The sequence below is a fragment of the Pyxicephalus adspersus genome, chromosome 3, assembly GCF_032062135.1.
Source record: "Pyxicephalus adspersus chromosome 3, UCB_Pads_2.0, whole genome shotgun sequence".
NCBI classification, from domain to species: Eukaryota; Metazoa; Chordata; class Amphibia; order Anura; family Pyxicephalidae; genus Pyxicephalus; species Pyxicephalus adspersus.
The window spans coordinates 155,724,140-155,739,502 of NC_092860.1; the positions used below are offsets into that span (position 1 = coordinate 155,724,140).

At 42.1% G+C, this 15,363-nt stretch overlaps 1 protein-coding gene across 3 annotated transcripts in view; it reads right to left on the reverse strand.

Moving 5' to 3' along the window:
- Window positions 1–13,967, reverse strand: part of LOC140327352 (PC-esterase domain-containing protein 1A-like) — a 16,960-nt gene extending 2,993 nt beyond the window's left edge. The window contains exons 1-9 of one of the 3 annotated variants that reach the window (XM_072406737.1): window positions 13,629–13,964; window positions 12,487–12,566; window positions 11,530–11,762; window positions 10,306–10,447; window positions 6,259–6,499; window positions 4,591–4,680; window positions 1,535–1,645; window positions 818–877; window positions 319–372 (exon numbers count right to left, since the gene is read on the reverse strand). In XM_072406737.1, coding sequence (XP_072262838.1) covers window positions 319–372; window positions 818–877; window positions 1,535–1,645; window positions 4,591–4,680; window positions 6,259–6,499; window positions 10,306–10,447; window positions 11,530–11,762; window positions 12,487–12,566; window positions 13,629–13,701 — 1,084 coding nt within the window. In that variant the 5' untranslated portion in view covers window positions 13,702–13,964. Of the gene's footprint in view, window positions 1–318; window positions 373–817; window positions 878–1,534; window positions 1,646–4,590; window positions 4,681–6,258; window positions 6,500–10,305; window positions 10,448–11,529; window positions 11,763–12,486; window positions 12,567–13,628 lie in introns of all 3 variants that reach the window. The other 2 variants (XM_072406739.1, XM_072406738.1) reach the window with 2 other exon arrangements.
- Window positions 13,968–15,363: the final 1,396 nt, after the last annotated feature.

The window sequence follows — 15,363 nt, forward strand, 5'->3', positions numbered from 1 at the left end:
TGTAGGGATCAAAGGAGAGAAGAGGACACAGTGCTAGATGTAGGGATCAGAGAAGAGAGCAGAGGACACAGAATGTAGTGTTAAGATCAGAGAAGAGAGGACAAAGTATGTAATGCAGGGATCAGAGGACACAGCATGTAGCGTAGGGATCTGAGAAGAAAAGGCACAATACGTGGTGTAGGGATCAGAGAATAGAAGGCACAATATGTAGTGTAGAGATCAGAAAGAAGACAGTATGTAGTGTAGGGGTTGTAGGACATGTGCAGTTTGAATACTGAGAATAACACAGCAATGTCTGGTTCCTATTTTGCATCTCACCATTTGAATTCATTTGATTTGAAGGATAACCAACATTACCAGGATTAAAGGTCTCTAATGCAGAAATAAAAAAATTACATTAGAATAAAATGCTAAATATAGGGAATAAACGCTTGTTTATCTTCAATATTATAGACACCAGGGGGAGTCCACTAACAGGATCCAACAGTATAATGACGTGGTGACCACATGTCCATTACCAGAGGTTGTTCCCAAGCTTGATTGGATGGTTATAGGCAGTATTTTGTCAGCCTCAGATTCGATGCTCGGTAATGATGCCAAGCTTTTATGGTTAGCCATTTGATTATGGATGTTTTCCTTGATATTGATGGCGTGCCACTAAAAGCCAGAGGAAGTGGTTTTATGCCACAGCCAAACTTGTCACTGCAACAATATACTGTTGGATCCTGTTAGTGGACTTCCTCTTGTGTGTATTTTAGAATTAATTTGTAGCAATTGACATGCAAGAAAGAAATACAAGGAGCTATCAAATACTCACCAATCGTATGACTGGGGTCAATTCCATCAAAAGGAGTGTAGCCAGGGAGGAACCTGGGCCCTGCGTAGTAAGCAAAGGGAATATTAAAGTGATGACACAACCAGCCACCACCAGGTCAGACACAAAACACTCTACCAAGGTCACACACAAGGCGGCATGCATGGAGCCACTATTCGCACAGACACAAGAAGACACACAGAGCCCGCAGACAGGAGGCGCGCACAGAGCCGCCATTCGCTCAGGCACAAGGCGCGCACAGAGCCGCGATCCGCTCAGACACAAAGCGCGCAAACAGCCGCCATCCACTCAGACACAAGGCGCGCAAACAGCCGCCATCCACTCAGGCACAAAACACAGTAGCTCTGCTCTGTGTGTCTATAGAGAACCTCGGCTATTACTTTATCCACAGATCACAGTATAATAGCGTGGTGGTCAGTGGGAAGAATTCCTCTTACATTGCTGGCCAATAGGAAGAATGTCACCCTTACAGATTGCCAAAAATATAATTTGTGGTAACAGACCCGAGAGGAACACATTACCCATTACCTAGGAATCCCTAGCAACATCTGCAGGAACCCTGGTTGAGAACAACTGGGTAATAGTTTAAAAAACAAAAATCAACATTTTGTATTCTTACAAGACCAGAAAAAGAATTCATTCACTCAAAGTGTCATCCAAACCTCTGCACACAGATCACCAACATACAAAGATCCTTACCAAATCTACAGGGACTTCTTTCCTGGCTAAAGGGCGGATGAGAAGCGGGGTTATTTGCGAGGGGGATAAATGGACAAGGTGCTGAAGGAAGAGCGTTTTGTATAGGAAGACCTGAAAAGAGAATTTGCAATAAAGTGGCTAATCTCTAAAGACATTGGAATCCCACAGGAATTCATTTTGTACTACAGTCAGTTGTTTTGTAGATTGAAGATGTGATCATTCATGTCCCCCACCCCAAAGAGGGTCATGTACACACAAGGTGTCCAGGCATGGAACGAGATGACACAGACAAACACATATTTTATAATAATAGCACATGTTTGGAAATCATTTCAACTTCTTTTCTCACTGTGACCATCAGAAAAATGAAATCTAAGCTCATCTTGAGGAATCCGCAATTTGGAAATACACATGGAGTGTACGGTTCCATACCGTTAGACACATTCACACACATATAGCCAAGAAACAAACACAACATTCACAACTCGTTGATTGATATCAATATTCTCCTTTATTGTTTGATGACAGAAACTCAGCTACCTTCTCTCCTCATCATCAGTTGTCCACTGAGATATTGTAATAAATGTTAAATGCTGCTCCAGTGCCAAGGTGCCCATCACCTTCTGAGTCTCCCAGTACGTGGTGAGACAACAGGGTCATGACTTCAAGCATGCTCCATTGCTCAGGGGGTAGGATCAAATATCCATGGTTTCAAGGCATCCAAAGATACTTACAGGAAAAGGAGAAGCTTTAAATGATGGCACCCCCTGTCCAAGAGTCTGCTCTATTTTTTCACTTACACGTATCTTCTTTCCCCGTGTCTTCTGCTTGTCTCAGGGTAGGTTCTCTCTCTTCTATTCTGGAGGTGGTAAATGGTCCTTACTGCTGCTGCTGCACAGAATAATTCCAATGGAATGGAATGTGAACACAGTTCAGTGAAGTAGCATTTGAAGTCCATGTGGGCTTCACAATGCACCCCAAATGTAGCCATGACAGTTTGCATTGGGAGTTGGGTTGACTTAGGTTTACTAGGAACCTAATGAAAATGTGCCCATTCTTTTAACAGGGTGTCAAAAAGTTCAGTATTCTCCCCAGAATACTTTAAGCCCTGTATTGTGACCCCATAACCACTCAAAAACAGCCGGGTGGTTACTGAGAAGTGGTGCACCTGGCTAAAAGGGACCGGGGAGAACACTGCAACTGTATGATCAGCAGTCTGGAGTAAGGCATGGGGGGTTCAGGATGGAGCAGGGCGACATATATACCGTACAGCATATTGAACAGAAAGCTGCAGTCTGGAATTTGTCAATTGCAGCAGTGTGTACAGAGTGGGATGGTTTGGACTTCTAAACAAATTTTCCCTTGTGAAACCCTTAAAATGGTTTTTAGGTGTCACGGAATCCCTGTTAATGGAAAAATGTGTATTGGTTGGCAGTGTGAAGAATACATTAGGGGTCAGAATGCCACCCTCCCCAATAGACTTTGCTCAGTGGTATTGGCCCTTGAACTATGCAGGCACCGTCTTATGAGGCTCAAGGATCCTCAGGCAACTTCTGATGGAACCATAGAGTTCCATGGAACCCTGGTTGAGAAAGGCTGGTTTACAGAATGCAACAAACAGCTGGAATGGGCATACTTTCTACCAATATTGTAAACACAAATCTCACCCTCTGTCGCACTAAACTCAGCAGATGCTACCTCTAATTTTCTAATTACTCTAGGAGGTTCATTGTTCTAAAAAAGTACTAGATGATAAGACAACACCACTAGGATACATCATCCAAAAGACTCCAACAAGAAACAATAAAGAGTTCAGTTTCCTGGTCATTATATTGAGTATTGGGGAATGGGTGGTGTGTATGGTACAACCTGGGAATTCGCAACAAAGGATTTATTAAAGCTCTCCAAGACTGGAGAAGATAGGAAGATAGATAAAAAAAATCTAGGGAATCCAACAAAACTAGAATGGATCTGGTCCAGGATTGAAAAAAATTGTAAACTTATAACAAATGGTTTTTATGAAATCTGTTTACTGGATCATTCAAGTTTAGATAGTCTATCTTCTCCAATTTTGGACAGCTTTACCAAATCAGACCCAACGTGTCCTGAGTTTGACCAGAACTGCAAGCCAATTTGTGCAACCAGCATGATGTATAACATAACTGAATGTTTGTGAAACATTCCTATGCTATGAAAAAATCCTACATAATGCTCCAATATGTGTTCCATAATTAACCCAAAATCTTTTCCTGGTGTCCACTGTCTGGATTACTAACTACACTGATAGATTAGAAACTCAGAAATAACCATTAATGGAATCTGGGCATCCATAGCAGTGTTTCTGGAACTTTTTATCATGGGGGAACCCTTGAAATATCTTTCAGGTATTCGGGAACCCTGGCTATGATTACTATATCCACAGCACACAGTATATTAGTATGGTGGTCAGAATGCCTCTTACATTGCTGGCCATTGGGGAGAATCTCACCTTTACAAGATCATTGGTGTCATTTAGTCTGACCTGAGAGGCACAAACTGCTCACTGCTCAAGGAACCCCTTGTATCCTGTGGAGGAACCTTGGTGTATAATACGTCAAAATGCTTCACTTTATTAGAAAATACCAATAGTGAACCTTCACTTAGTGGTATGAAGTACATAGGATTGACAAAACGAGTATTGGCATACCAAACCTTACTATACAGCAGTCTGCCATATTCACTACAATGTATGGAGTCGAGAGGTCAGTGTGCCACTAACATCAGAATTGAGAATTCCATGTATTAATATTAATATTATTATTACAGCAGCAGCAGCGGGATGGTTCAGGAAGGTAATCTATAGCACACCCAGGATTGTCCCACTTCCTACCATCAAAGTAATGGAGGATTTCACAGTGTGTGCTTATCGGTCTCATAAGTGGTGTACAAATCTGATCTCCTTTTACAAGTAGAGGACATATAATATGCAAAAAAATAGACATTTACTACTCTTACAAGACCACAAAAAGATATCATTCACCCAGAGTGAACACAGATGACATAACGAAGATACTTACCAAGGCATCTTGGGCCTTTTTTCTCAACTGGCAGAGAATAGACAACACTCCTTGGGGGGGCTACAGGAGGAGCACGTGGTATGGAAAGACCTGAAATGAGAATTTGCATCAAAGTGGTTGGTTATGACAATATTTAAAAACTTTGGCTCTGAAGGCCACTTACAGAGGGTTCAGAGACTTTGAAGCTGGACCGAACGATGAGGATTTAGGATCTATTCTGGTTTTTGATGACTAGAAGGTTCTGGACATAGATGGTCAGCTATCAGAAGTTAAAAAAAGTTCTCTCTGTGACCATCACACATGAAGTGCAACTTTTACCTGTGCAACCCTACCCGAGGAAATTCTTTCCTTATCATACTGCATCTAAATAAAAAGACCTCCACCTAAGCCACCCATTGCAAGCAACAGAACTATCAAATGTGGACATTTTTATTGTGAGATCTCTCTGACCTTCAGAGAATTACAAGAAAGTCAACAACACAAACAAACCTAAACTCTGTGGTACAGATCAGAAATGTTCCCACACAAAAAACCATGGGAATGACAAAATTTACAACCGATTAGTGAATAAGTTTGTCCACCGCCAACAACTAAAGTACTTTACGAATGTCAGATTACAGTCACTGGAAATGAGGGCTATTCTGTTCTATGGGGAGGGAAGGAGAAAGTAGCACCCTGCTTGCTCTGTCATTTGCCAATCCCTCAGGGCCAATTGATGAACTTTTTTTTATTGTTTATAGGCTGCTGGAAACCAAAGCTCATCAACTCTTATCTATTTCTCCAGCCCCCATCTGACTATATGAAGCTAAAACAAATGATTTGCTTGGACAGTAAAATTGCTCAGAGGGGGTGCTTCCTGATCCGACACCACCAATGCTCACTTGTAGCAGCTCTGGCATTAGAAATTGTAGCCACATTGCAAGCTCAGTGAATGTAACATCCAGAAAAACTACAACAGGCACAATATCATCATCAAGCTTACTGCCTGGACACTCAATTCAAACAAGGGTTGGTAAGGATATTCCCTTCCTTCTTAGGTTTCACCATAAAACTATGCAAGGTCATTCTATATATCATGGCAATTGTAAAGCAGACAGTGTTTAATTTATGTTACATTACATAATATTAATAATAATAATAGATTGAAATCAAAGAATATGAAAACAGCTGGGATGCAAATTTCTATTTAAATCCCGATTCAACAATCCAAGAATCAAAGGAGAAAAATAGATTTTAGAAAAATAGATTTTCATTGACAGGTAATCGTGCCATTACCCCCTGAAGAAGCCTACATTGGGCGAAACGTGTTGGGTAAACCCCATATGCGACCAGGAGTGTTAATTTGCGTATGCTGGATTTTAAAGGCAACTAATTGCCCTTTGAATTTTATGTACAGGTCAGTTACAAGTTGTCTAGAGTCAATGGCCATAATTTTGCCAACTGTCTATGAAAATCTATTGTTTTCCTCTCTTTTGTTGCTTGTATTGTTGAGTCGAGATTTAAATTTTAATTTGCATGCCAAAAAACCTGCTGTTTTCTTATCCTTTGATTTTGACCTATGTAAGGTCATTCTTTCCATGTTCCTAACAAAGTCAGACATGTAAATTAAATACAAGTCAAAGAAATACCCAAATACCCTCCATGGAAAATGGGATTCAAAATGCTTACCTCTCACTTGGCGCTGATCTGAAGGCTGCACACCCCAGGCTTGAGCAATATGAGCCATCAGGATGCAGGTATACTGCCGATGGGCCAGCTGATTCCAGTGGGTGGCATCTTTAGCCCTGGAGTGCAGCTCGAAGCGGAAGAAAAAATGCATGTCTATCACATCCAATTTGTGCAAATCCGCCAGAGTGGCGCTGTAGAAATTCCCCTTAATGATGTCCCAGCGTACATTTGGAATTGGGTACTGTACAAAGGAAGAAAAGATAAGAGGGGGGTATTAGGATAAATTATACAAAAATTTACTACCAACCTGTTGCACCAATACTTGTATAAATATGATTTACTACGACCCCTGCTAAGTATATTGCAAACACCGGGTACACATATCTTCCTAAATGGAGCACTGGCAATCATCCCCTTGGAAGTGGAAAAAATTATTTTTAAAGTGTTGGCTATAAGGATAACTTATGGAATGCAGGATACAAGCCGCATTCTTTGTGATCATAAAACAGCCATCAAGGGTTTACTAAGGAGAGACAATGATTGATCATCCATGGGTAGATGCTGGAGGATCCTTATCACAATGGCCAGGTGGCCCCCTGGTGATATTTACTGCCCACAATGGTTTTATGTCTTCCTGGGGTGAAATGTAAACAACAAACTCAGCCTGGACATTGTGACCTATTGAACAAAACTAATGATTGATCAACAACATTGTTTGCTGTGGACTTGGAAAAGGGGTTGAAGGAGGCTAAAGCTACGTACACACTTCCAATTATTATCGTTGGAAAACGAACGACGAACGATCCTGCACGATATCTACGAACGATCGTATAGCACCGATCCTGCACATAGAGATAACGACACGATCGTTCGTAGATATTGTACACACAATAGATACGATCGTTTGAGCGATAGAGAAACTATGTGCACGACAGGAAAGTGAACGAACGTTCGTTCATCACGCATGCTCAGCCCATGGACGATCAACGAACGACCGTACACACGAACGATGTTCAACGATCGTCGTCCAATCCGATCCGCCGGTCCGGTCGTTCGTTTCCAACGACTTTCCTCGTTCGTCGGCGTCGTTGGTTACTTTTTTACGAACGATTTTTTGCCCAATCGATCGTTCGTCGTTCGTTTTGAACGATAAAAATTGGAAGTGTGTACGCACCTTAAACCCTGGCTGATGTGGTTGTGTGACAATAACCATTGCTTGGTATACAGACTCCCATCCCTTTCCCATGTACCATATTACCAATTTCCCTTTTTTTCTTGTAAATAATATGTATATAATATCCTATTCTGTAAATAAGCTTTTCCCTTTTCAAAGATCTATTGGTCCTTCTCTGACACCCCAAACGGAGCACATTTACAACCCCTATTTCTTGCAGATCCATGTAAAATGCAAAAATTGGTCAGCAAACAACACAGCATCAGACAGGGTTATTATTATAGAGGATTCATATAGCGCCAACATATGACGCAGCGCTGTACATTACATATATTATTATTATAGAGGATTCATATAGCGCCAACATATCACGCAGCGCTGTACATTAAATAGAGGTTGCAAATGACAGACAGACAGAGGAGGAGAGGACCCTGCCCCGAAGAGCTTACAATCTAAGAGGTGGGGGAAGTATCACACAATAGGAGGGAGATAAGGAATGGTGGGGGAGTAGTGAGGGGTTAAGGAGACAGAAGAAGATGGGTAGGTGAGTTTCAAAGGGTGTGTATGGGGTAGGTTAATGGGAAGGCTGTGTATGGGATAGGTAGGTGGGAAGGCTGTGTAAGGGTAGGTTAATGGGAAGGCTGTGCATGGGGTAGGTAGGTGGGAAGGCTGTGCATAGGGCAGGTAGGAGGGAAGGCTGTGCATAGGGCAGGTAGGAGGGAAGGCTGTGCATAGGGCAGGTAGGAGGGAAGGCTGTGAAGGCTGTGCATAGGGCAGGTAGGAGGGAAGGCTGTGCATAGGGCAGGTAGGAGGGAAGGCTGTGCATAGGGCAGGTAGGAGGGAAGGCTGTGCGAGACAAGTCAGGGGTGGACTGTCAGAATACAGATTGTACTGTAAACCAAGGGAGAATAGGAAACTACCAAGAGAGGAGGTGTACCGAGGGTTCGTGTAGCATTGTATGAGAACAGGAGAAAATGAACAAAGTGGACAAATATGAAGTGACATTTAAATTCTCTCTAGGGGCTTTTCCGCCCATCATTTCAGTAGTTGGATTGTACACAGCTGATGGAATCCCTGTCCAATGCATTCTGCCACCACAGGAGGTCACAAAACTAAATCCAACAAATAAACTGCCCAATCTAAACAAGGGGAATCATTTATAAGGACCCCCTGAAGACTTCTAACACTGCAGGTAACAGAAGAAGCTTTATGGCTGAGCTAATCATTTCCATTTATCTGAGAGGTTCCCACATACCAAGGTTGGGAGACAAAAAGTGAAAATCTAAGCAGAATATTGATCACTGTGAGAGACTTCTGACCCTTAAGGTGTACCTGAACTCAGATATGGAGGATCTATGCAACAGAGGACCTGAAATCCTAATTGTGCATAAATAGTACCCTGAAAGGTTTGCCATTTGCCTAAAATACATACAGAATAAAAAGTGACAGTGAACAACCCCGTCATTACTTAAGCTAGGCAAGCGTGGAAATGCAAACATGGAATTTGAACATTAAAGCTCATTAGGCTGGGGCCCCACTTCTATTTCTTTTGGTTTCATGGTGGATACACTATGAGGGTCAGTTGGGTTTCTTTGCATGCACGATCCCTAGTGTTGCACTAGCTGCATCTTCTTTGGGCTCTTTCACATTTCTGCTTGTAGCTCTCAAGCGCAGAGACAATTGCTGCTGTGTGCTTAGGAGTTGGAAATCACATTGCAGGTGACCAGATTTGCAAATGGCTGTGACCACAGTACAAATCTTCAAACAAAGGGGTAATGTCGCCTTTGTATTGCACCGTGATCTGCTACAAACGCATGCAAAACATGGTTTACAACTTCTCTCTTAGGTCTGAAATGACCCACAGGCAGATAGGTTATGGTTATCCATATTTGCCAGAAAAACAGACTACAAGCTCTAATACCAAACTTAATTACTAGGGGTCCATCTTTTTTTCGACTTAGTAACCAAGGCTAGAAGTCACTTATTGATTGATCGCACTATGGATATCGACTAACAACAGAGATCTACCATTAAACATACTTAAGTCTATGTACTGCCTGCACAGCTTACACCATTGGAAGCCAACTGATCCCCCAACAAGTGGAATAATTCAGTGTGTGGGAAAGGGGGTTTCAGAGTGCAGTCATCCAGAAAGATCCCCTTTATTACAGAGCTACATATTAACCTCCCTAGAGTTCTATTTCCGTTCAAATTTCCATGCGAAAAGCATTTCATTTTTTTTGAATGGAAATTTATTTTACATCGTAGGCTATAATTTTTCGGCATAACTTACCGAAATATGTCCAATATTTAATAAATTTATTATTAAACTTTAAATGAAAAAACACAAAAATCTGTTAAAAAAAATGAAATTAGTTAAACATGAAATGTAACTGTACAGTAGGTTGTATAATAAAATTAAATTATAATATATATTATATATATATATATATATATATATATATATATATATATATATATATATATATAAACATAAAAAATTATTTGTATTAGACTCAATACAGCTATTTTGTATTGAATCCAATACAAAATTATTTGAATTTCCCGCCAATCCGCGCCAATGTCACCGGAAACCTTGGAGATCGTTTCTGCATTTGCCGGCTGGATATCGGCAGAACGTGTCTCCAGGACCTGCGGGGACCAGCAGGAGGACGGGACGACATCGAAGCAAGGTAAGTGGGTTTTTTATGTTAAAACTACCACGAGTGTGACTTGGGATTACCGCTATTTGCAGGTAAATAGCGCCCCGAGTCACACTCGGGATTACCGCTAGGGGAGTTAAGAAGAATAAATTTGACAGAAGACAATAATGGCGGGAATTATCAAAGCAGACGAATATTCCCATATGTTACCTCCAGCACTTCACCAGCCTTGAATCCAACAGGCATGGCCATGTTCCATATCACCAGACATTCGGGGCTTAGCACCTCGGTGAGCCGAATAAAAAGGTGGTCAAGGTTAGTTTTGTACATTTCCAGTGATTGGTCATGATACCTGCAGGGGAATAGGTCTGAATATTACGTTCTTTGAGAACCAAGATCATTCATACTTAACATATATCTTCTACTTTACTGATTCAATGTCTCTTTCCCTGATATTTTCTTTCAAATATCCAAACAAATCAGAACAAAATATGCCAAACATCAGCCAGTGACTAGTATGATCACTATGAGCACCATCTTGGTGTGACCCAGGCTAGATTAGCAAACTTTTCATCCAACTTTAAACATTATGTTATATAAAGTTATTACAACCACACAGTAATAAATTACATAATACATTTTCATTGGGGAAGCTTGATCTACTTCCAATATCTCACGATCGCAAGGAGGAGGTCCGGGCATGTGCAGTATGGTGGGCATGGGGCCATGAGGCATTTGCCTACCAAAAATCAGCTGAGAGATAAAGCTTGGATTCCTATGTATGGGGTGGTGGCAAAGGGTGTAAAAGTTCAAGATGTCACCTGAGGAGCACATTTATGGGTTGTGTCATTCACAAGCATGCACAGGTTATGTGTAGTAAGTGGTGGTGCGTCATCATGGAGGCCAGCAAAGAATAGAAAGTAGATACCACTAGCAGAAAACAAAATGGAGGCCCAGAGTGGAATAGACAGCAGGAGAGTCCATAAGAACTGCAAAATATCACTGGACTGCATGGAAGGGTAAGGGAGTAAGAGTGTGTATTGTATTTGTACTTATTCATTCATTTTTATGATATGGTGGAAATTTCTCTTTAAGATTAAGTCCAAAACCAATTGTTCCAACATAAATGCAATATTGCCATGAAACCCGGTAGGCCTAAACTATGAATAGATTTCCAAGTAATATCTGGCAGTACAACAAACTTTCATAACCCAAGGACTCCTGGAATCTTATCACAAGGACGTGTCTGGATAGAAGAACTCTTCTGTAATTATTATTCCTGTGAAGGGGGCATTCTATGCACTGTGACTTGGTGGAAAAATAATGGAAGGCAATGGATTCAAGCCTGGTAGTTATAGTGGGCTACACATGTGAAGGGGAAATTAGGGGAATAAGGAACCATCCCTCTCTCCTATCGATGCAAGGGGACTGTACCTGATAACATCCCAGATACACGAGTTGATGATGACAACGTCGGGCTGAGGTCCCTGTTCGAAGTCGGCCAACACGCTCTCTATGTAGTCCGAATAGACCCGAGTCAGGAAATAGAACCGTACCAGGTGGTGATCAGTTCTGTACTGACGCACTTCCCGGTAAGTTATGCCGTTGTGCATTTCACCCAGAGATCCCCCTTCCACCAATGTGTCATTTGCAAATGACATCTCACCCTGAAATAAATTGAATACATTTTTAGTAAATCGGAGCTTGAGCCCTGTCTAAATATGGCACACAGAGCTGATCCTACGCTAAATGGTGGGACTGGTCAACCTGGGAAATGGAAAGAGTTACTATATGCACCCAGTGGCAGGCATAGCCAACAGCGGACTATTGGATCCCTATTGGCTGAGGTGGGTCCGGGGCCCTCATGCTTTGGCACACTTTGCACCTCCCTATGTCCACCCCTGTATGCACCATGGCACAGATGTAGAGATTTTCTCAAACCTAACTTTTTTGGAGCTAGGTGGGTGGCAGCCCCTGTATTGTGACCTAACTCCTTAGTTACCATCCAAAAAAAGCCGGGTGGTGCGCCTAGCTAAAAGGAGCTTCGGAGAACTCTGTCAGGATGACTTATACATCTTGCTGCTTGCCAGTCCCGGAGCAACAGCTGGTAGGCAATTTGTGCCTCCAAGGTCAGTAACTGACACCAATGATGTGACATTCCTTCCAATGGTCAGCAATGTAAGAGGAATTCTTCCCACTGACCATCACACTAATATAATGTGAGCTGTGGATATAGTAATCAGGGTAGGTGTTCCATGAAGAGCAAGTGGGCGATAATTAAAATGTTACATTCAGGTTGCCTATACTACCACTGGAAGATGCTGAAGGCAAATAACAGTAAATGGAACCCCCAAACTCCCAAAAGGATAACCTGTTTAAAGAGTACCTCACCTTCCTTTTGAGCTGGTTCTCAGTCAGAAACTCATCATCCTGCAGTATTTTCACAAGATCTTTGTAGACGGATCTTTGAACTGAAACACACAAAAAGTCTAAATCATCGTGTATGTTCAATGAGTGACTTAATAAAGTTAATCTCCAGCTGACAATACCACCCACCCAACACCATTCAAGTGTGACTGGTAGTGGGCGAGCGCCAATAGGGCCAATACACCTCTACATTTCCTGCCAGCCCACAACCATCTTCGTCATGCAGATGTCATCGCTGCACGATGAACTCCAGCATATCATTATTACACAGTATTTATATAGCACCATCATATTACGCAGCGCTGTACAAAGTCCATTGTCACTATGTCCATCATGCCTCTCTTCTACTGGGAGTGTCTAACCAAATAGTGTTGGCCCAGCTCTTCCATTCCTTCTTTATCTCCATATGTAACCTGTTGTGTAGGTGGGGCAGGAGCAGAAAGTCGCTGACAGCATTGAGTCGGCTTGTACTGAAGTTATTGGGTCTGACCTAATAAAGGTCTCCAAGACTGGAGAAGATAGATAATCATGGGTGATCCAAATAACTTTGGATTTCTTAGAAATCATTGGCTATTTGTTGACAAATGTTTTCAATCCTGAACCAGACCCATTCCAGGTTTGTTGGGTCATCCATGATAGTCCATCTTCTCCAGTCTTGTAGACCTTTAATAAATCAGGCCCATTACATCCAAGATGGCGGCACCCAGCAATGTTAGGACGTCCAGGCAAGGGAGGCTTTCCCGATGACATGCACATGGAAATTATATGGGGGTGGCAGCCCCTGTATTGAAACCCAACTCATCAATAACCTCCCAAAAATAGCCTGGTGGTTACTGAAAACTGCCAGGTAGTGAACCTGGTTAAACACTTGACGTCTATTACAAAGCAGTGTTTTTCCGGCCCCTTTTAGCTGGGCCCACCACTCGCCACTTTTTAGTAACCATCCGGCTGTTTTTGGGTGGTTACTGAGGAGTTGGGTCATTATACAGGGGCTGCCACTCACTTTATTTTGCTTGTTTTGCCAAACGGTCAATCCAAAGCAGATGATTTTTTTTGGACACCCAACAAGACCCGATTTCTGAATTTGAAACAGGCCTCATACTCACTGGAGTCCCCTAGGACGGCCACATACTTGTTGTGGAGAAGTTTCCGGACGTCTGCAGAGCTGAATAACATCATGGCTCAGTGTGGTTATCGGGGACCTGCAGAAAAAGGAGGAGAAGCTCAGTCTACGAGTGTACCCATAGGCACCGTGAAATTTGTACACGATCCCGGGGACTGGATAGGTACACAATCATACACAAACAGCTTTCTTTATGTGTCTAGACTGTCTGCTTCCCGATAATAAAAACAAGCTCCCCGATCACACTTCCTTTATCTGTACAGCAAGGTTCATGAAACAACGGAAACTATTATGTAACAGCTGTTCATGTAAATTTTATCTAAAAGTGATTTAGCAAACTGAACCCTGAGCAAAGCTTGGCATTTGACCCTGGTATTGGACACTAAATGGGTCAACCTGAATACAAGGTTATGATGTTCTTCATGCTGCAGGGTGACTATGCATGTAATAGAACCCAAAGTGGCATCTGCAGTATCACCCTGAGCACAATTAACATATCCTGGGGACATCTCAACCTGCTTGGACTACCCCATTTAAAAATGTCATACCCTTGCACCCAAGAACCTTCCAATTTGAGCAGATACAACTCAACTGGCTTGGGCTAAAGGATCACATAAAACAGCTGCCGTCTTGCACACAAATAAAACTTCCATGATGAGCAAAGGAATCATGACCTGCTCAGACTACACCATCATTTAATGTTGTCACAATCACACACCTAAGAACCTGCCAAGTTCAGCAGAGACGTCATGACTTGCTTGGTCTACACCATAATTTTGAATAGTCACAGCCCTGCACCTAAGAACTATCCAAGTTGAGCAAGAACATCATAAACTGCTTCAACCACAGCATGGTTTTGAAGAACCTTCCTAGGTTGAACAGTGACAACAGGATCTGCTTGGTATATGCCATCAATAAGAATTGTCACAGCCCTGTATTCAAGAGCCTTCCAATAAGTTTAACAAAGCTAAACCTACTTGGGCTACAGGATTGTTTAAAATTGTCACAGCTCTGCACTCAGGAAACTTCCATGTTGGGCAGAGATATCAAAACCTGCTAGGTCTATACAGCAAAAAAGCTTCTAAGCTCAACAGGAACATCAGGACCTCCTTCAACCACACCATCGTTTTAAAGTCCAAAAGCTAATAACCTACTAAGTTGAGCAGTGACAACATGGCCTGCTTGGTATAAGCCACTAATAAGAATTGTTGCAGCCTTCATCCAAGAACCTTCCAAATTTGAGCAAAGACATCACAACCTGCTAGGTCTACAGACAATTATGAATAGTTATAGCTCTGCACTTAAGAAACGTCCAAGTTCAACAGGAATGTTAGGACCTTCTTCTACCACACAAGTCCAACAGCTAAGAACCTACCAAGTTGAGAAGTGACATCAGGACTAGCTCAGTATTATCCATCTTTAGGAACTATGCCCTGCACCCATGAACCTTTCAAATTCAAGCACTTATTCTCACAAATTTATGCTTATACTTTCCGGTGTTTCTACTCTCCACTGTCCCCGAAGAGAACCCATATTCATCCTTATCCGCATCCTCCCGAGAACGAGGTAGCCTGATCACTACCATATGCAGGGAGAGATTACTGGGCATAAGATTTTGGTGTGGAAGTTTGTGGGTCCTGTATTTTAGGAGAAGATGAGGTGAGGGTATCACCTCCATTACTTTCTGCCATCATCATCTCTCTTCGTAACCGAATATT